The following is a 20,688-nucleotide window of genomic DNA, read 5'->3' as shown; positions in this document are numbered from 1 at the left end:
TTTAGACAGACTCTGTATCTATCTTGATAGACACTCTGCTCTATTGATCTGCCCGATCGTGTATGAATGCCATCCAAATCGATAATGTTGCATTGCTTGATTTATGTACCACCCCCGCATCTCTTCAGTGTGAAATCAATCGTGTCTTTAAAAAAAGAGTTCAATGTCGGCCTCCGTCAGCCTTTTATACACTACATTAGAAAGTAAAGAAAAAATGACAGCGGATACCAGATCCATAAAAAAAGTCTTTGAAATAGATTCCTGGGAGGGTAGGGGGTGTGGGGGTCCACTCTGGCACAAGTCGTGGCATTGATGCCACAGCCCCTGGGCGCAGGGATACTTGGCATGGACAAGTTGGTTGCTGGGCTTGTATCAGTGGGCACGGGCCCATCCTGTGGGAGCTCCTAAGCCATGCTGTCTGAAGAAGGACTGATGAGTTTGGCAGCACATATGGGCATACTATGGGTTTTTATTTCAGTCAAAGCAGTGCCGATGTTATCATCTTCACTTCCCAGCATGCCAGCATCGCCGAGGCCGATGATTGGGCTTCACAGGGCCCAGCCGATTTGTCTACCACTGTTTCTAGTGTGTATATTACACTGAGGTGACAATTTGTTCCAGCTAATTGGAAGTTTGTGTCGGTCTTCCCAGAACAAAACACCAGCCTATCACAAATTACAATGATATCACAAACATGGATTCAGCCCGCCTCAGCTCTTTTTCCAGTCGAGACAGGAAGTCGACGGCTGCCTCGGTTTGTTGATAAGCATCCACAGGGTAATGAAACTTCCACTTTGATGAGAAGTTGAAAAGAGTGTGTCCATGTTGGTTTGGCAGAACATTAGACATGGCTTCAGGCAGGTGGGGCAGGCAAGGGATGGCGCCGCTTTAATAGGGCTCATCCAGAGGTGAAAGGAGCACTGCTTGCAACGAACTAAGGGTGGGCGCAGGGGCTGCCAGTACATGTCTTTTGTCTTTCATTATCTTTATTTCCTTATTATTTTAAATGGCCATCCTCTGCACGTTTTTTTTCTTCTTCACTAGAAGCTTTTTTGATATCCATTTAGATTGGAGCTTCATTAAAAACCTCAGACAATGGGGTGACTTCTAATTAAGTGGCGCCGCATCTGGCCTCTGGCACCCTATCCCGTTGTTCCATCTATTTTGCTGCGGAGAATTCATTTGTTTCTTAATTAAGAAAAACACCAATAGCGTGAAAAATCTGCTTATGGTACCTGAATTGTAATTAGTTAAGTAGTGAGGGGAAGGTGAAAAACACCTACCAGTAGCTCCAGAAATGAACTCAGAGCTGATAAAAATGAACAAACTAGCCCTGCATATATCGAGGCTAGGGAGAAAAGTGGACCATCATTATGGCTAAGACAATATGCCAAACTATCTTCAAAGAAATCAAATTGCTAGAATGTTTTCATTTGCATGTATTAACCATTAACATAATGAGGAGAAGTGACATTGGACCCGGATTGCGTGTCTGTTCGGATTGATAACTGCCGCTTCTGCAAATTGTCTCCTTTGCAAAATAGCCAGTAGTCAAACCGATTGGTGTTGAACTGTGAATTGGACAGTGAACCTGATCCATTGTTGAATCTGACACATTGCTCTCTGATATCTATCCCTAAACAAGAAATAGTCTTTATTGTTTCGAAGGATATGCGGAAAGCTTATTTGCTTGTGCGTGTGTGTGTTCGTGTGTGTGAATGGTTGCGGCAGACGGTGTTCGCATGTGGACGGTTGCACATTCGGTTCTCTTCCCCTCCCTCCTTGTACATACAAACAGGCACGCACATACTGTAGACTTAAGCCAGCGTTCCTCTGGCAAAAAATGAACTCACACATCTGAGTGCTAGCGGGCTACCAAAGGCTTATCAGTTCTGCAAAAACTCACCCTGTACCCCAGTTGGCGAGTTGGCGGGCAACCAGCCATATCCACTGTGTTTTGCAAAACTGTATTCAATATTCCAAATACTATAATTTTCCGTATCAACGTGCCATTTCCCCACATCAGCATCGTAGGTCAAATTATTCAATTAAGTGTCTGTTTATTACTGATACCAAAGCTGGATGGTGTTCCTACTTATCACCTTTTTTGCAGATTGGTGTTTTTACTGAATACCATCATAAAGATTGTCTTGGCTGTAATTAAAATGGCACCGAGACAAATTTGGCACACGGCTAAGACACAGTGAAATGAAGGCGGTCAGGGGAATTGCAGAGGCTATATTCTGTCATTCATTGAATAGGTTTAGGCTGTAAAGCAGCAAAATTATTGTCAAAGTGCTACTGTGCTCCTCGGAGGAAGAGGGATGAGAAAGGAAAAACACCCTGCGGTGGTGCTGTTGTGTTCCCGGTGCTTTTAAGAAAAGGTCATCAAACTGGCTTTTTTTTTTTTTTTTGCTTTCCTGACTTAAGACAGTGAATGGTGGTTGATGGTTTTGTGGCGTCCTTGGAGCCAGCCAGGCTTACATCCATCCATCTACAAGCTTGTGTGTTTGATGCGCTACCGGCAAGCTATGTGGACACGTGTTTATATGCCTCATGGCAAATATATACCTTTCACCGTCTTTGACTCCACAAGCCTGTGTGACTTCTCAGTGGAAAATGAAAGAAATCAAAGCCCCAATAAGCTGAGGGTGTTAAGCCACAGAGGGGAAAAAAAAAAACTGAGCGACTTTGGATTTTGACAGAATCTTCCTGCGCCCGGTGACAAAAATTTGCATTGTTATCGCTGATAACTGGTGATGTTTTACTTCGTTGTACGTTTTTATAAAATATGTAAAATGTAAACCAAGCCTCCAACGATTCCCTTAATGACGCGGATCTAGCTTTTTCTTCCCCGAATCGTCTTAGCGAGCTTTTCAGTGCCGAATGTCTGATATCTGAATATTAAAAAGGAGTTTCAAGCTCATCTGCAAATGTGATTTTCACATATCACACTTCTGCAGTCTTCAAGCTGCTTCATCGCCAAGCTTCTGAGAAAAGATGGCTGAGGAAGGGGGGTCGGGGGAAAAAAGAAAAACAAGATGCACATATGGGTTGCGATTGATGTATTCCATTTCTGACCTAATTTAAATCCCTGCCAACTAGCTCATATGCATACTGTACATTTTCAAAATTACTGAATATTAAAAACCTTGACTTTTTCATGCAGATAGTTATAATGTTGTTATAATGCACCAGCTGTAAATATATTTGCAACCAATAATAATGTAATGGAACAAAAAATAATTTGGACATCATTTTGATGCCTGATAGGCCCAAGGGACTGGCCAGCCGAAAGACGGTGGCCCATTGACATGCTAGCCTCGCCAAGAAATAATTATGGCTGCCTTTCTTTGTTCCTCCCAAGCTTTCTCTTCTCAGAGCACTAGTAATTTGCTTGTGATATTTTAGTTTTATAAATGACTTATTCTCTGTGGACTTGAGTATTACGCGGGGGTAAATTAAGGCGCATATCAGCTGCCCGGTTGCCACATTTTACGGCTAGAAACAGCAGAAACACCATACCGAGAAAAGTAATTATAATCATAATTTATTGTGACAAGTCTAGATGTATTGAAGTGCTCCATTTGTACAATTCGGACACAGCCACACCCCACATGGCCAAACGCTATTGCTGGAAACACTGTGTGGGACATTGGCCGCAGTTGGAATATCTTAAGAGGATGCAGTGTGTCAGGCAGCGGTTTGTTGTCATGATAATCCCCTCATTTATAATGTCGAGATCAGCAGGTTACCGCTCGCCACGTGCATGCCATGTCAAGACTTGGGACAGGCGTAGTGGATTGTCATTTCTCAAGCAATATTTTGACAGTTCCTTCACTTTACTCATATGCTGCAGCTCAAAGGTCAGCGCTGTGCCACTTCCATTTACTATGAGCATTCAATCCCTGAGGATGAGGAATGGTGCTCTCGCCCCTCTCAGACACACAGACACGCAGGCACCCACAGTCGCTTACTGCATCTTAGTGTATTTACTTCTCTCGCTAAAAGCCAAATATGTCAAGATTACAGTTAGTAGGGAGAAGATTCCAGATGTTTATTGTTGTACCCAAATTTAACAGCGATTACTACATATTGCATGTTGTCATTTATTGATTTCATATTTCCCGCCATCAGTCTAATTAGAGCATCACTAAGACAGTCACCCTTCTAACTTAGCTACATGTCACATTATCAACTATTTTAAAGTCAGGTATGATTGCTGCTGTCTCAGTGGTTTAGCTGTCATCCACTCTCCAGTGCAATTAGTGCTACTCGGCAGGTTATGTCAACCAAAAAAGGGTACTTGTCACTTGTACAAAAAAAAATCATTGTTGCTGTCCCATTGTTACCAGCTCTTCCAGCTATCATATGGAAATTGATGGAGTGACGGTGTTTTAGAGAGAGGAGCAGTTTTGAGAACCCAGGGGGGTTATGGGTGTAAATCTCCCTCATACAGTTCTGCTTCAGGCCACGGAGAGCACCATCATTAGCAACAGCAGATGGAGCGGCTTCCGCAAGGGGTTTCTGTCACTTCTGATAGGCTGTCTCCGGAATTTTCGATGACAAAATGTATTTGGGATGGAAGTAAGAACGATGAAATCCACTTGAGATCAGAGAAAATGAATAGCAACACCCAAAACAAAAGGCTTCCAAACGCTTCTGTAACTGGTGAAATATGTTAACAAATGGTGTGTAAAGTGGTGCAATGTTATTGCAAAATGCAATATTTTGTCATTATCAACATCTAAAACATCTCTTTTTTTTGAGTGTAGACATTTTACATTTATGGGCATTGTGCTATCTACACAGAAAATGCAAGTTAATATAAAACCAAATTACAGTTGCCAAAATAATCTCCAATATAATCTAGAATTAATTAATTTGATTAGATTGATTAATTAGAGTTCAGATAAAATTATTCCATGCATTTATACATATACATGTGGTGGGTATTGATTCATCAATTCAGATTTTTTATTTTTTTTTTACTATCAAATAGTACAGAAATTTAAAAACAATTTAACATTCAATGGAGGAAAACATAATGTTTTGTTTTCTCTTTTTTCTTCTGTTTTTTTTTGTTCATTGTGGTACTTGTTAAAAACTACAGTACTGATATCAATTTTTATATTGGTACAGTTAAATAAACTAAAATCAGTGTATATATTAGAATCATTTAGATGTACAGTTTTTATATGCAATAAGCACTTTAATTCACTACGAATTTTACTGCTATCCAGGAAGTGTGTGTGCGTGTGTGTGTGTGCGTGTGCGTGTGCGTGTGTGTGCGTGTGCGTGTGTGTGCGTGCATGCGTGTGTGTGAAGCGCTGGCGCTGTCGTAATCTTCCAGCAAGAAGTTTCACAAGGCCAGATCAAGAATTAGGAGAGGCTGCGGGTGGGAATCGGGGGGGCGGTGGGGGTTGGAGAGAGAAAAGCCCAGCTCACTCTCTGTTTTAAAGGACAGTGCTTGCTTTGAATGTCATTTGACAATTTCCTTTTAATTAGAACCAATTTACAGGAAGATGCCCAGCAGCTAATCTTAACAGGATAATTAACTTCTATTTTCTTTACTTTTAATTAAAAAGTGGAAAAGATTGAGCTGATCCATAAAGAATTGTTCTTTTGAAATGTTCATCAGGCTTCACACTTCTTTTGGCATTGGTAATATTTAGATCATATCTGCAGCTCACAGTCTCTTCTGAGTTATTGCCATGATTTGCTCTCCTTATCCGAGGTATTAAGAAGTAGAACTATCAATAGTAGAAATGGGAACCAGAGGCAAATAAGAATTAAATTAATGAAGAATTTATTGCTTAAGACAACCCCCACCCTACATAATGGAATGGAATTGGAATCACAGATTTGTTCATTTCTTTGAAATTCCTTGATGGAAAATATTGTTTTATCTACATTATTTGATACACGTAACACTCTTTTGTGTATTCCCATTAAAATAGGTTCTACTTTTGAACTCCATTACAGAACACAATGTCATTGATGACCCCCTCAAAACGAAAAAACATCTACATATAGATATGTATGTCATCGTTAGGATAAAAAAAAAAAAAAAAAAAATCCCCGGACAATCGCAGCTGGTGAACAAATAGATTTTTTTTCGCCACTGTTAGCGTCACCCAACTGACTACACTTAGTGGAGATAAAGTGAGGCAGTATGAAGCGAGCGTGCTTTCAACAGTGCCTCCACTCGTCTGCAGATGAGCTGATGGCTGAAGATGGATGCCCCCACTTAACCATGATAGCTCCCCGGAGGAGCTGCACTCAATGGCTTCATTAAAAGTCACCGTTTGTGTGAAAAGCTTGCTTAAAAAGCCGTAATTAAAGCCAAATATATTTTACCTGCTTTGTTTCAGCTGTCATGTTAGGTGTACAGCACATGCTTAACTTTTATTTCCATACAAAAAGCAGACCGAAAGCAATAAATCATCTCGCTGGCACTATGGCACCTCTGCAAAGGGAAATAGATTCCTTTAAAGGAAGAACTAACAAATTCTATATTATTAAATTACAATCTCTCTGACTTTTAAGTGCGCAAGCCATGTACCAAGTCTGCTTACACTTGTATGTTTAAATTGCAGAAAGACAAGTAGGGGGGGTGGGGGGGGGGTGAAGCAGGACCCAGCTAACCCCACAGAGAAACTGGCTGGCATCTGCTAAAGCCTTCGGGCACGCTCAGAGGTGCCTCCAGCATTTTAATGGTGTAGTCAAATGCCAGCATGTTTTTAAGCCGGTCCAATTCCAATTCACTGGATAAAGAAGCAAGCTCGTGTTATTCTCCTTCAATAGACCATACTGGGCGCAGCAACAGTCAACCCAGCAACTCGGAAAACACGACACGATCCAACGTTGGGTCTGATACTAAAAAGAATTTTGAGACACTATTTGAGACAGATCATAGATTTCTTTGAAATAGTATCCTTCGACATCTGGGTAACACCTTCACATGCTCTCCTCATTTAAGAGAGGCCTCACTATCAAACGGACGGCGTTTCACTCTATGATGTACAAATATAAACATCGTCTTAGGCCAGCTAGATGCTTGATGTCATCTGACTCACTTTACGTAGATACCATCCATATCTCCAGATAACTGTAACCCAACTGGTGTCTTTTACGAGAATGTGAATGTGTTTAAGTGTGCCCAGGAGATATCCACACCAGGCCTTTTGGTCGCAATTTTCCATCCAAAATCCTTACTGCTGCGTTCCAAACTGTTTGTTGACTGTTGATTGTTGCCCAAATTTAGAAAGGCTGCCATTTCCACCCTTGGGAATTAGATTGCTTAGCAACTGGATAATCAAGTTAAACAATACCATAGCTTCTTCACAGTCTCAGGCTGTGACTTTGAGAACACGTGATCCCAGCACACTCTCATTTACTATATTCAAACAATCATTTTATGTACAAGCGGCAATTTACATAGCATTGGCTTCACATTTATTTTGATCAGAGAAATACTTCAAGAAATACTTCAAGAAAGGGCTGCTTTTTTTGTAATATGTAAGACTTATAGGGAATGGTTAATTCCTCTGAGGGTTCTTGTAAGATATTAACCTATTAAGAGCAGCATAAACGCTATCTATTTCATTACGGTGATCAAGGATTAAATTAGAAGCCTGAGCCCTGTAACATATACACTAAGTCTTCTACAAGGCCGAGAGAGCCCTCTACTTCCCAAAGGTCATTAGAGCTGAGTACAGAATATGGCCCCAAGTCTCTTCTTGCATTTCTCCTCCTTCACTTTCTCTCCCCCTTACAGAGGTGTGTCAAAGTCTGGCCCGCGGCCCAAATATGGCCCGCAGTATAATTATATTTGGCCCACAAAAACAAATTGTGCATCGACTCTGTGGCAATACTAAAATTCCAAATTGTATTGTTTTTACTTTTAAAAAATAGAGCTGTTGCTCGGAATTTTATAAAAAACTGAAAACTAAAAACTCCAATCGCTCACATTGAATAAATGCTATCACAGCTTGGCCAAAGGAGACTAAAAATGCATGCCATTAAATTAGCAGTTACTCATGCCACGAATGATTTTGTTTAGCAATCTTCTTCTTTTGTCATAGTGTAGTTCTACATATTGTCCATTTTTAAATCTTGTTTGAAGACCCATTTTTATTCTTTGGCTTTTGACTGACTGACTGCTCTGCGACTGTATATACACTTGTGTTTTAATTTACTGTTTTCGCTGTCTTTCTGATTAGCCCAGCGCTATATGTGAAGCATTTTTCTACAGCTGCAACTGTTGTAAAATGCGCTGTATGAATAAAGTTGTATTGTATTTAATTGTGTTATCAACGGCCTTGATTGTTAATTGTGTTGTGTTGTGTCCATATATGGTACATGTTTTTTCCCCAATTTCCTGCTGTAGAATTTTTCCTGTTAAATACTATATGAAGCATTCCACAGCTTTCTTCTACGAATATCCCTTTCCTTTGTGACTCATTAATCCTCTGTCCATCATGTGGTCTGCGAGTATCACCCCATTTTTTAAATTCGGTGAGGCCATTAGCATAGCCCGTGCTGGAGCGCCACTCTGCATGGGCGATCTCTATCAGACAGAGGCCATGCCACGAACAAAAGAGCCACTGTGATCACCCTGCATTCAGCGACCAATGTCTCTATTAACATTGGCTGCTCCTGCCCACTGCTCCCACCACATGATTATTAGAAAAGGGCGATGGCAGAAGAGAGGCTGATGATATAGTTCAGAAAGCATAAAAGAAACAGATCGAAAATGTACACACTCATATATATATATATTGCAAATACTGGATTTGTATTTATAACAATTTCTAAAATTAGGCCTGTTATAATGTCAACCATCACAAACTGATTGTGTTGTTTCTTCGATAAAACGAAAAGCAAATACTCCTTCTTTGGTGTCACTGGCCAACTGAACTCTTGAGGAGTCATAAGTGGGTGAAGCCGAAGCTTGCAAAGCCTATCAAAATGCACCAAACAAGCATGGATCACACACTGAATGTGACAGGATTTTAAACAGTACACAACTAAATATAGCAGGGACACCACTATCAGAAAATGAGTTAGGAGTGTGGTGCTAGTCGTTTAGAAAGTCATTATTCTTATCATTGCTGTCTCTGAAATAATTTCAGGTCCCTCCATGCAATGAATACTGTATAATGAACTAAACGTTAGAATATGAACAAACTTAACTAATCTACGTAGTTGGCAAGAAGTTGCCATCTGGCCTCTGTAATGGCTCTGACTGTATGGTGTATTTCATTTTTTTTCATATTCAGATAAACCTGCAGTATCTCTATCGGTTGGAAAATGCTCCATTTAGTTTTTATCTTTTCGAGAGGGGAAGTGAGATGCCCTTATTCAGAGTCTATTAAACTGCAATTCTATCTCATCTTATCTACCTAATCTTTGTGTCTTATTGACCATGAAGTTTATCTTTAATCTCTTTTCACCCTTATTATCACACAACACTGTGGGTCCATTTTCTCTGGTATGCACTAGTGCTGCCGTATTTGTCCGCACCCGAGGAAGAATAGTTTTGCTGCACACACAGCTCTTATTCAGCTGTGTAATAGAATGTGTTTATCGAAATGTATTTTCCTGCTTTCTTGCACCTTCTGTCTCCGATTGCCTTGGCGCTAGCTTTTAATGCCAGTCATACAATCTCCCCTTGATGCTGCCTTGTTTATCTCTCCGTATCATCTTAAGTGATACTAGAGTCACGTCACGCTTCACTTCACTTTTCAGCAAATCAGCAGAAGGCATCCGATACGATCATAAAACTGCATCCCGATTTAAGCGTGGCATGACGACTTTTGCAATGTCTATTTGAGATGTGCGCTAATTCTTTTCATGTCCAGCCCTCCTGCCGATGTAGACCTCTACAAAGGAGTCATTTATAGGACTAATGAAAAGAGCAATCAGTTTATGGACATCGGGGGGGGGTCTCTTGTGTGGCTCTGATTGAGAGAAACTTGAGAGGGACAAGTGCCGCTGAACTGAACTGAAATCACTGCTTTATTATAGCACAGGGATTCACTTCCACCACAATAGAAGAAACATATCGAGAGGTGTCGAGAGGATATCAGCGCTCTGTGTTTGAGCTTCAGAATGATGCATAAAGGGCTGCAACTCAACTCGTGTGACGGGGAGAAACTGATATAGCACCCAAATGTTGCAGGCAGCGAGCAATGAAAACACTTCAAGCGATGATTACCCTAAGCTCAAGAGGGATTTTTCTGAAAAAATAAAATAAAATAAAATAAATAATGCCGTTTTCTTGCTTGCACTGTATTCTTTCCAACTTCTCATTCGCTGAGTATTTGGTATACAAACTCTGGAGATGTGTTGTGGTGTGAAGGAAAAATGGGTGAGATTATCTTAATGACATTCAAAGGCTGGGTGAGATGTTTTTCACAGCTAATACAATTCAAGTTGCAAAAGAGTAATTCCATCAACGGCCTTGATTGAAGCAAAATGGTAATATGCAAATTCCAAAATAGATGTACAGCTACAAGCAAAACTCTGAAATCATTTAGATTTAAAGAAATAATACTGCACGGGAAGAGGAGGTATGGGGGGTTATTAATCACAGAGAAAAGTGTCTGCTTTAAGATTGCACTGGTGTATTACCTGGAGGCATGGAATGTAAATGGAAAACCTACATTGTACCCTGTGATAAGGCTAACAAATTAATAAAAGTATTTTTATTCCCGCTCCCGTGCTGATGCCTGTATAAAAACTCTGGAAAGGAACTTTTTTTTCTTTTTCTATGTGACGTTTTGTTTTTCAAGGGCTGTAATTAACATCATCGCTGACCTTGGCTGCATTACAGCTTCCCAACAGAAATAATAAGTGACTGCTATCTCCAATTGACAGTACAATAAGACTGCGCAAAAATAGAATGTGCATTTGTGTTAGCTAAGAAAATGAAACAAAGTGACACCTTTTTTTTTTTACTTCTCGAAAGCCTGAAGGATCTGATGAAACTGCTTAACATCGGCTTGCGTGTGTGTGCGTGCATGTGTGTGCGTGTGTGTGTGTGTCTGTGTGTGTGTGCGTATGCGTGCGCGCTTGTGTATGCACCCTCAGGTCCTCTGGAGGATGGCCTGGAGGAAGAGGATGAGGAGTGTGTCTCTGAGGAAAACGAGCTCCTGGCCAAAGATGAGTTCTCAGTGGAAGAAAACTTCCCTGCCGAGTTTGATACTGAGAACATGAGCTGTGAGGACATGGAGTACTTCTGCAACAAAGGTTAGTATCGTTTACTTATTTGAAACCGATCCCCCATGATTCTCCACAAGGCGTGTGCGACGCTCTTTTTGATGCCTAATGCCTGACAATATGTTGGGGAAACCCTTGTGCCAAGACATCAAAACTAAGTGTGACGCATGCCAAAGGCTTTTAATAAAAGTCCTGTTCAAATCAAGCCTGGCTTGAATATTTTTTTCTTGTACTTTTCCAGCCTCATTATCTACAGTGGAAACTATTCTTTTTGATATTTTGTTCCCACAATCCCCACCTAAGAGCAGTGGTTTGATCTGAGAGATTGGCAGACTGATAGTGCTGTGAAGGTGTGTTACGGTGCACCAATGCACTGGAGAGCGTGGCGGTTCCTTTTGAGGTCGTGCTGACTCCACTAAGCAGCACCTGCTACTGCTTGGAGGTCCAAGACTAGAAAGAGCAGAGCTTCGCCGGGCAGGTGCTAGTCTTCTTTGAACTCCAATTCAATTAGATTTCGTCTTTGTGTTGTTTGTTTCATTCTGGTCATACCGTGCCATCACATGAACTAATTTGTGGTCTTCTCCAGGTTACAGTGAGAAGATGACAGAGTTGTCCAACCTCATAACAACCCCCCTCCAACCCCTCCACCCACCTGCTCTTACCCCCAGGTCGCATGTCTCTGCTAGCCCAGGTGTCCCCCTCACCGATGCCATATATTTCAGTTTTTAATGAAGCCACCGTTCTTTGAATGAACGGCCTTGTTTCTCCTTTCAAATGAAAATTGTTTAGAAATATTTCTTTTCACACTTCTAAACTGATGTGCCTCGTGGGATTACATTACAGACGGAAAATGAAACTTTCATGTTTCAGGTAGGCTATGCCCCTGTAATTGTATCAATGTCTTCCTTTTGTTCTCTGGGAAAAGTTGAACGGCGCATTTGTTTAGAAATTGCAATTACCAGCAACACCGCGTCTGCTTTTAGCCTTTGTCTCTGACACGATGTGTCCTTAAACTTCAAAGTGGTGTGTATATAGGCTTGTAATTGCCCACTAGCTATGATATAGATGCCGCCTAACACATTGGAGGCTTCTGCTGCTGCCACAGCAAAAGAGAGGAAAAAAATATTCAGAATATCTTCAAAGTAGTTTGTCAAAGCCCATGATTTATCCTTTGTTTTGGGTAAAACTGTGTGACTAAACTTGGCCCCAAATCTTATTTTCGTGTCCTGCGTTTATGAATAAAGTTAACACTAAAAAGTCAAATGTGACATGCCGGTTTTCCTGGTGGAAAATATTAATCTGTTCCTTGTTATATACAAGCGCTACACGTCAGATTTTTGTATTACTTCTATGTCTGCACTTCCAGTGGCTAAGTCTCTTTTGGCTGCTAACACCCGAGTGATACTTTATCCACATTTCTTCTTTTTTTTTTTTTTTTATCGTGGCAAGTTTTACGCCATCGTCAGGTGTAGCCTCCCTGATCCCTTTCTCAATTAGATCTATTTAAAACTAATGTCAGCGGGGCTTAAATGTACCCCACTTGTGTGAAAGTGCCGTGAATTAAGAAAGACGCATTTCAGGCAGCATTAAATGGTTTAAGTGTGTTATTACTCGACTATAGGAGGAAAAGGGACCCCTTGATTAACTAAACCCTCTCAAATGCGATGGCGTGCTGTAATTAGCCCTGTGCGGACTTGAACGTGGATTTTAAAGCAGCCACTCATCCCATGGCCTTTATCTTGTGCCGCTTTCTGGAGAATAAGGTCTCCCGTGTAAGGTTCCTCCACTGAGCAGCGACTCTCTGGTCTTAGCTTAGCCTTGTATCTGTGTAGTCATTCTATGAAATGGGCTTGTCAGGGGGACCTAAAACCTCCATTAAAAGTTTCAGTCTATAATAGGTATTAAAAAGCTGTTGGAACACAAAGAAGAGTACCAATTTTCATTAACATATGAAGCACTTATTAACTTTGATCAGAGTGCGGTGAAGTAGTAAAGCTGCTTAAAGGCGCAAAGGTCAGGAAGTTGAATGCCACCAAAGCCTCAGCCATTTTGCCTTACCCTTGCAGAAAAGAGACTAGAGACTCCCCAGATAAGTGTAGGGAGCACCTTCATGTCCCATGTCTTGGTCTGAGGCTTGGAGGTCTCCACATGAGGCAATGGTTGGCTTCAGAACCTGTTCAGCTAATGGCGGTATGTCCTGACTGGTTTGGGTGAAGCACACACAGAGCCTAAAGCCACAAATACATAGAATTTCTACCTACCAAGGTTTCTGTGTGGTGGAAAATAAAATAAGATTAAGAAATAGAGCCACAAACTTAAAACAGTTTCTGCCGATAATAAAATGATGCTCCATGTTGGAAAGATTGATATATGTATACTGAGTGGTGTCTTTCATACTGAAATCATAAAATTTAAACTAGTTGTTCTTACCCCCTCTGGATATCCTCAATGTGTTCCGTTAAGTGCCTTTCAATTGCTGCCTTATAACAAATAACGAGCTTGAAGACTTCGTGAAAATTTTTATAACACATTATTGACCCTTGATTCGTACCCATTTTTCAACCACGTGCATAACTGTTAATTTTCTCAATCAACCAATACAGACAAAAACACAATGTACAAAATTACAAAGCTTGACCAAATTGACCTGCAAAACGGCAGAAAAAAGATGACACTTTTCTCCACAGTAGCAATCTGAATCTCAAGCAGTGGACCGGAAGGTTTTCTTGGCTCTTTTGCCACAGCTGCTAGTGCCCAGAATGGCGATTGTGGAATTTTAATGCACAGTTGATGCAGGAGAATATGGGGAAATGCTAATTTGTGGTGCGATAAGATGAATCAAGTCATCCCTTTAGCCCCATTTGACTCAGTGGAGGAAATTAATCATTAATGTTTGTTAAGTATGACAATCTAACTGGGCCAGATCTACATGCCCAGAGACGGAAGCAGAGCGAGATAAAGACCCAGGCTGCAGACAAGGAGGAAAACTGCCAGATTCTGTAATGATGGGAATTTATTGGCATTTAAAGAGACAGTGGCAGAGCATTTCACTAATAGCTTCCCTCCATTGGAGTGGTCTCGCTGCAACAAATTGAAAACAATTTCAACCTATTTTCCGGACTGCAGAGAAGTCCTACAGCTCTGCTTGACTTTGGAGAAAAAGGTTGCTTATGAAAAAATGTAATCTGTTGTTGCATATCCATCAGCAACTAAATATGCATCATCAAGTACGGCTTGAAAGTGGCATCACATTCTGAAACGTACTGCACATGACTGAGTTCTTCAAACGGCCTCAAAAGGGGTGCCTCAGGGTCAAAGGATCCAAAGTTGAATTTAGTAATAAAGGACAATCGTTTATGAAGACTTGAAAATGCTTACAGTATCTTCAATATTGCTGAAATCGTGCCCTGTCTCCAGCCTCAGTGGTCAGGATTAGAAGGCTCTGAGCTCCTTCAGCTCACACACACGGATTGACATTTTCAAGGGCTTTCTTAGCAGAGACAATGCTAAAAGGCACAGAAAAAGCCAATATGACTTTGTTGCTACCTTGCTCGAGGAATTGTTTGTGTAAATTGCCTATAAGCTTATTGACCTGAATGCGTGTCACACCGTGTGTGACTGTGATTTGGCTCGAGTGCTGTCCTTTGATAAAGCGGCGATAGGAGTAACGTGAACAGCTCACTGGGTCCTCATACATGCCCGCCAACCTTGCAAGCAGCAGGCCACCTCACTCACCATCCTTTCTGTTCTGGTTAGCCCTCTCTCACTCAACCTTTGGTATATCCGCTTGAGTCTGCAGGGAAAGGAACCGAAGCCAGATGTAAATTATGATGAAGGCGATAATAGTAGAAAATGATCATTGACAATCTGTCTTCTTTGATAAGGCTTCAGCGGGTCTCAGTTCAAGTAATGAAACTGGACATTGTCTTTATTACTTATTGTAGACCTCTGTGAGTAAAACTGAGCACCTCAATAAATCTATTCCGATACATGAGTGGTTACAATACCATAAAATGACATTTCTCCTTGTTCCCGGCGACTGTGCAAAGGACTGCTGCCACAGCACATCCTCTCCTCCTGCTGTGCTTTTTCTTCATGACATTTGTGCAGGAAACTTCATCAAAGCCCTGTGACATTGTTCCCTGTAAGGCTGCCTGGACGATTGTGTTTAAAATGCATTGCAAACGGTGTTAGATAGAAGGCAGAAAATCCTTAATCACTCCTTAATTAAGGAATCATCTTGTAGCTTCATTTCCCAGGCTGTAATTAAACACTTCCAATACATTTAGTTACAGGGCTTAACATGTTCGCCTGAGATCAAGGTAGTGCCTTTAATGTTATCTCGTCATTTTTTTTTTTCTTTCCATTGGAAGGAACTGTTGCTGTGTGTCGTTTGTTACCCCATTTTAATACAAGTACGGTATGCAAAAGAGGTTCTCCAGTCCTGACAATAAATGGGGGGAAATTTGGCTCAGTGGGCTTTCTGATACCATACAGGGAGGGTAAAGGAGTGAACGGAAAGAGATGCTTGACCAAGTAGACACTCACATAAACAAAACCGGGTCGTAATGACCTCAGGTGCTCTAAGTAGGAATGAAGACTTCAGTGCAATATTACTTGTCTCTCTTTAACATCCATTCAAGTAGGAGGATGACAACTGATCCTTTTGGCAGTGTTTGCCTCCTTGTTTGAACTGAACCAAAAAAATCTAAACAAACGTGTGTCTGTATGTGTGTGCTTTCGTGTGTGTGTGTGCTTGATTTTAAGATTAACTTTACCAAGGATGGACATTCTTGTCTTACGTCAGCTGTCATTTGAAAATTGTTAACCAACACCTGCTCATGCACTTATAGGGGAATATTGGAGTTATAAATCCACGTGCGTTGATGTTTTCTTTTTCCTAAAGATGTATTTTATTACGAACTGCAATCACCGCACACCCAATATCAAAATGATTGTTTACATCTTGTGCTGAACTGTAGGGCCATACAAACTCGTCGTATGAAGTGCTGTATTTCCTTTAAACATTACTACATCAATTGATGTCCTTTAAGGAGACTTGCAGCAGCTGCGAGTTTTGTTAAGTGCCAAAACATTTGCATGACAATGATGAGCGCCAACAATTAACAGAACACACAGAACACAATTATATCTCTGTAAATATGAGAGAATTAAAAGATAAGTCCACGTTCCCTACACACTGCAACAAATTTACTTCACGTTCCGAGTGACGTCATCTTTCTTCTGCGCATGTAGGTCACTAGGGGGACGCGTATGTTCACGCACCCAGACTAAAATTAAGAGCATATGAATAAACAAGACCCAAAGATCATTTGTATATACTTTACTCTTCATGATGCAGAGCTCTGCCTCCCCTGATGACACGTCCCTTGTAACTAAGCATGCAAATTTTCTTTCAGTAAATGCATCCAAGATGTCTCACCAAACAATCCCTTCACTGTCACTGCTGTGCATTTGGAGGTGGTGTCTATTTAACAAGGGCTTTAAGCCCTTGCTTCCTGGAGCGAGATACCCAAATATCCCTAAGCATAGTCTGTCTGAATCCAAAGACGGCAAATCAGCCCTACATCCTATAACACACATTCTCACTCGCTCCACAATAGATCAAACGGTAATAAATAGCCACCTCTCCCCCCGCACATGGCTTTCCTTCCTGTTTAATGGCACTTCCTCCTTTTCCTGCAAGAACTCATGGGAAATCCTTTTACATAAAAATGTGCAGCTGGACCTGGTGAACACACAGCTAAAGCTAATGTACATACACTGCCTTTTTCTCAAAAACACACATCTTATCAGGTTATTACTGTACAGTTTGTGGCAAACACAAAATATATGGGGGTGTTTCTAATTAACATTTATTTTTAGCGCAGTGCATCATACCGTATTTGTACTGCTCATTTTGTGTTTTGATTTTTGTTGGATTTGTTTTCCATTCTTTCAGGAGAAGAGAATGGCAACCGAGAGGCAGGAGAACCAGAAGTGGACAGCCCGGCTGAGAAGACGAGGCGTACTTCAGTGGGGCCGGATGAATGGGATGGTCCAAGTAAGCAAAGCATTCACATGGGCACTGCTTGAAAACCTTTGAGTGCCATCAACACTTGCAATGCATTTCACACTAAGAATGCCCCGAATAGAATGCCAATGAGTAGAACTGATTGGGCTAGCAAAGTAAGGAAGCATTGTGTCTTCGATTACAATCTATCAGATATTTGCATGCTATATTGAGTTGGAATTTACCAGCACTTTTATTCATAGACAGCATTCCTTTCTTTCTTTCTTTCTTAAATCTCCATACAAGGCAGAATATCTGTCTAACTGGAAAGGTGTGTTTTTTCAAATTGTGTTTTGCCATTCTACCAAAAGGTGACTTCATCAAAGTGACGGGTAATACATTGAACAGCCTGCCTACACGCTGCTGAACTCTCAAAACATGATTCCATTTAATGTCTACAATGACCTCAATAATGCATTGCAGGTAGAGGCGTTTGCAAAAGGAGTGAGAGAGACCAAAAAAAGAATGGAGTGAGAGAGAAAAAGTGGATTTGGGCAAGTTGTGCTTGCTCGCTAAAAGCCCCCTGGGGTGTGTATTTTATACTGACAGTGAATCAACGTTATCACACCTATCAGATAATGCATTTATCATTAAATTTCACATTTGCATTTAAATCTGGGGAAGGAAATGAGCATTGCTGGCTAAAGATAAGAGCGCCGGGACGACAGTAATAAACCATCACTGTGATCAGTCGGGAGACAGGGCTGAGGGGGTCAGCTCAGAACTATGGGGGCCATGACAAAAAGAAGGCATCACATGCAGAGAAAAGACAGTTTGGGCCAAGAAATGCTGAGCTTAAAAATATGACTTTGAAAAGGAGTAACGGATGTGCAGCAGCGTGGTCAGATGCACGACTGACTGTAATTATCGCTTGCCTTCTACTTACCCGTCAGAATGAGACTTAGAGGCTCAGAAACACACAGCTCGACTGGCAGCAGAGACGCACAGGACTTAGTCTCTTGCATATTCTCCACTGCGGAGGAGGTTGTGTGTGTTGCCCATTTCATGTTTTACTAAAGTGCAGCCTGAGTGGTTCTCAGCTATCAAGCGGCCTTTGGTTTGTCGACTTCCACACAGTGCCCTAATCTCTGCTGTATTACATCCGGGGGGAAAAAAATAGCTGTGTCCAGCTCTTATACATCCTGCTTGCACTAGCTTCATCTTGACAGCAAGGCTTGAAAAAGAATCCTGTTTAAATCAATATGTTGCTGCAAATGCGGAGCTTATGTCACCAGAATAGTGAGTTGACCCTGTCTTTCCTCTGTTTTCTCGTTGGCCGGCACGGAGTAGGCAGAAATTAATCTTGCAGAATAATAATGCCATTCATTCTGCCATCAAGGCGGCCATGAAAGGTCATTTCCCTTTTTAATTTTTCCCATTGTGCTGCAAAAGTCAGATGGGCATGTTATAATTTGAATAAAGAGGCAAATCAGACAATCAGATCGGGCCATTTGAAAAGACATGACTTCCTGTTCAAAGCGATTAAAGCAAATTTATTTAGTTTGTGACTGTCTACCTTTTAATCTCTTTGTAAATGTTCAGATAGCTCCACATTGAAAAAGTTCTTTGTTAGTGGCTGGCTTAAGTTAAAGCAGGTGTGATTATGATCACCCACAGGTAATTTTTAATCACTCCACGCGTGCATCTGAATAGGATGTGTAATGGCTGTTCCATTACAAAAAAAAAGCGACAAGCCTTTTAATGAGGCGGGTTAACTCGGAACATGCCCACCTGCTTTGGTGATTCTATTGAAACACCTCTGTACACTTTCCCTTTTGCTGAGTAACAACAAAAGCCTTCACAATCCACATTCTGTAATTGAACATTTCTTCTCTTTTTTTTTTAGTCGCTGCTTTTCATCTCCACTGTGCACATATCAAGTGACTGTCCGTGATTGGCCCTTGTTCTCTGATTGGTTCTCTGTCTGCAGCAGCAGAGAACCATGCACGATGACTCAATATTAATCTGATAGCTGTCTCTGTTGTTCCGAGTGCAGAGTCTCTGATGTGGAACACCCAGCGAGCTGCCTTTCTCTCCCCTTGTCTTTACAAGTATGTCCTCAAGCAAATCTGCACGCTGATCTTCTGTCTCGTGTTCATTTCTTCTCATGGCACTTTTGCAATCAGCCGCTGATTTGGGAGATAGCGTGTCATGCTATTATTGTAATTTTCATGGACGAGTGGTGATAGGAATCTCGATGTCTCGCTCATCCCCCTTCGCTTGCTCTCCTCGAGGCTAATTGGGAAAGGCGTGTTTCAACTAGCGAACTTTGCTAATGAACTTGTTCCCAGCCTTATCTAAGTGCTTGTGAGTGTAAACCACACCCCCTTTACAATGCCATAGGAAGATTGTGAAAGAAGTGATTCTGTGTAATTCTGAGTTAGCATTTACTCTCACAAAAACTGACAGTCATGGGGCGTCAGCAAAACTTGCGACGACAAAATTCTGTGAATACCAATGGCTGAACTGCAACGTTGCTTTTTCTTTAGCTTTTCAAAAACCATTTTATCCCAAAAATAGCCTTTTTAACAATACTACATTGAAAAATGGCGGTACGGAAGATGAATGAATGAAAGTAATTGTCCTGATCATGTCAAAGTGTAGGATTTGTGAGTAGGCCAGTGTGTGTTGTGTCCTCAGTCGTGCCTATTCTCCTAAAAAAAACTGCTATGATTAAGAATTCAAATGGACTTGCATTTAGGCCACTATGGTAAAAATCTGTGATTGTGTCTGGTTGCCATGTAGAAGGTGTTGCAGGACCAAAGTTTGATAGAATGGAGCAGAAGCAATGTGTTCACTTTGTCCACAAATCTTTTCGCTTGGCTGTCCCCAATGTCAGCATGGCCCACCTTGCTCAGCTCCTGCTGCCAATTGGCCATTGGCCAATGGGTCAGCCAATGGATTCTATCTGACAGCCACAAAGACAAGAATGGAAGTTCCATTGCCACCCGCTGCCTTCCTTCCATTTTCAAGACATCAAACACACACATGCTGAAAATGCAGCTTTACGCAGATGTTAAAAGCCTCATTTGTGACTCCATCCAATCCAGGGTACTCTGTAGCCAATCGGCTTTCAGCATGCCCCCACATCTCGCACACCTCCAAAAACATTTCGGGTTTAATGCACATATGTCATATGAGGAGAACAGGAGGACCAGATGGCCACGACACTTTGGCAGGTGGCTCAACAAATGTTTGTGGTTGCCCATGCAGCTATTTATGCCATGGTGAAACAAAGACACGCAAATATTTGCTAAAGGACGCTGGGACCTTTTGTTGTGATTCAAAGAGATCACTCCTATAAACTAGTGGGTGAAAACCTTAGTGCATCAATCAGTCAGATGAACTTTGAATTCCCTTAAGCCTTAGGCACACGGCAAGATTTTAAA

General features: G+C 41.3%; 1 protein-coding gene across 3 annotated transcripts in view; it reads left to right on the top strand.

Annotated features, from left to right (window-relative positions):
• Positions 1–20,688, top strand: part of zfpm2a (zinc finger protein, FOG family member 2a) — a 100,184-nt gene that overhangs the window by 17,899 nt on the left and 61,597 nt on the right. For 2 of the 3 annotated variants that reach the window (XM_088388278.1, XM_088388276.1), the window contains exons 2-3: positions 11,098–11,256; positions 17,189–17,290. In XM_088388278.1, the coding sequence (XP_088244404.1) occupies positions 11,098–11,256; positions 17,189–17,290 (261 nt within the window). Of the gene's footprint in view, positions 1–10,988; positions 11,257–17,188; positions 17,291–20,688 lie in introns of those variants that run through there. The other variant, XM_088388275.1, reaches the window with a different exon arrangement.

This window comes from Syngnathus floridae, chromosome 10 (assembly GCF_059516105.1).
Source record: "Syngnathus floridae isolate MCC-2025c chromosome 10, RoL_Sflo_1.0, whole genome shotgun sequence".
NCBI classification, from domain to species: Eukaryota; Metazoa; Chordata; class Actinopteri; order Syngnathiformes; family Syngnathidae; genus Syngnathus; species Syngnathus floridae.
This window is presented reverse-complemented; position numbering and strand designations above follow the sequence as displayed.